Genomic DNA, 1,642 nt, shown 5'->3' on the forward strand with positions numbered 1-1,642 from the left:
GAGATGAGTGAATGCAAAGAACTCCTGCCAGAGAGGATTTAAAATGCAGAGCAGCCAGAAGCCTGGCAAGAAGAGTTATCATGTTGACTCCTTTGAATTATTTTAATATTTCTTCCAGGCGTTGCTGCTGTAGAGCTGCTGTTTTTGGTTGAGATCAGGAAACACACAACATGCTGGGGCTTAGTTGGTGCTCGGGCCTAGAAGGACTGGATCTGAGACATGTGGTGCAAATTGTGTCTCCATGAACATATCCATGTTGTAAAGATGAACACTGGATACCTGAAGTCAGGCTTCAATATCCAGTAGGGTTACATTTTCAGAATGGTTGTAATAATTAAAATAATCTATAGATTATAGCATAATAATTATAATAATATTAATAACATTATTAATAATAATAATATAATTAATAATAATACTCATGATTTATTTTTCTTCTCTTCTCATCCTTGTTTTCATCTGATCTACATATTGGATGGAATTAGAGTTGATTACAACATTAGTAGATAAACATTTCAAACATCCCTGTCACAGAGGTATCATTGGATCCATGGTGTGAGCAACACAAACAGACATTCATTCACTCACCACCTGCCGGGTGGAGACAGAGACCATGCTGTCAGATATGATCAGAACTCTCTGCATAGTGAGATGCCACCAGAGGTATGCGAGAACAATGTTGTTGTTTGCATCTTTGCCTTTTTGCATAAAGAGTTCCACAGAACACTGACTATTTTCAGTAGAAGAGGAGGAGCTGCTGTTACATTTCCCTAAAGCTGGACTAGACCTAGTTAAGTTAGGTGTTAGTGGTGACACTGGGACAGACAGTCCACAGAGCAGCATCAGGATGGAAGGGATCTTCATTGGTGTCTTGTGTCTCTCAGGTCAGTGAATTATTTCTGTTTGAATGATGTCTAACAGGAAATCTGAATATAGAGATTAATTTGAGTCCTCATACATAACAAAGATAACTGGTTTCATCCTCAGGGTGCCTCACCTTCTCCACATGCCTCCTCCATCAATACCACTTTGTGTCTGAAGCAAAGAATTGGACTGAAGCTCAGCGCTACTGCAGAGAGAAGTACACAGACCTGGCCACTATTGAAAACACTGAAGAGATGAAGAAACTTAATGACACAGTTTCTGTCGCTGGTCACAGCTCTGAGGTTTGGATTGGCCTGTACAGTCATATTGACTGGAAGTGGTCAGATGGGTTCAACCAGAGTGGAGCTGAATATAGGAAGTGGGAGCCTCCTGACCCCAGTAATTCCAAACCCATCAATGAGCTCTGTGTGATCCAGATCAAATCTGGAAATTGGTATGATACTGAATGCCATGAACAGTGTCCATTTGTCTGCTACAACGGTAATGATGTGCTTGATTTTAATCTTAAATATACAACATAATGTATAAGATATGATTTTGAAAAACATTGTGTGATCTCAACAATCCCTTTTTTGTTCTCAAACTTAACTGCAGGAACATTAGAGGATTCTGACTTTGTGCTAGTGAATACATCAAAGAATTGGACTGAGGCTCAGAGGCACTGCAGAGAAAACTACACAGATCTGGTCACTGTGAGGAACGACACTGACAACTGCAAGATATGTAACTTGAAACCCCATGGCAATCGGGCATGGAT

At 40.1% G+C, this 1,642-nt stretch overlaps 1 protein-coding gene across 1 annotated transcript in view; it reads left to right on the forward strand.

Annotated features, from left to right (window-relative positions):
* The first annotated feature begins 838 nt into the window (after positions 1-838).
* LOC133950252 (macrophage mannose receptor 1-like) overlaps positions 839-1,642 on the forward strand; it is an 11,757-nt gene continuing 10,953 nt past the window's right edge. Inside the window, exons 1-3 of the mRNA XM_062384508.1 lie at positions 839-884; positions 988-1,365; positions 1,480-1,642. The exon at positions 1,480-1,642 is cut by the window's right edge and continues 194 nt beyond it. Coding sequence (XP_062240492.1) covers positions 848-884; positions 988-1,365; positions 1,480-1,642 — 578 coding nt within the window. The 5' untranslated portion in view covers positions 839-847. The remainder of the gene's footprint in view (positions 885-987; positions 1,366-1,479) is intronic.

The sequence above is a fragment of the Platichthys flesus genome, chromosome 24 (genome assembly GCF_949316205.1).
Source record: "Platichthys flesus chromosome 24, fPlaFle2.1, whole genome shotgun sequence".
NCBI lineage: Eukaryota > Metazoa > Chordata > Actinopteri > Pleuronectiformes > Pleuronectidae > Platichthys > Platichthys flesus.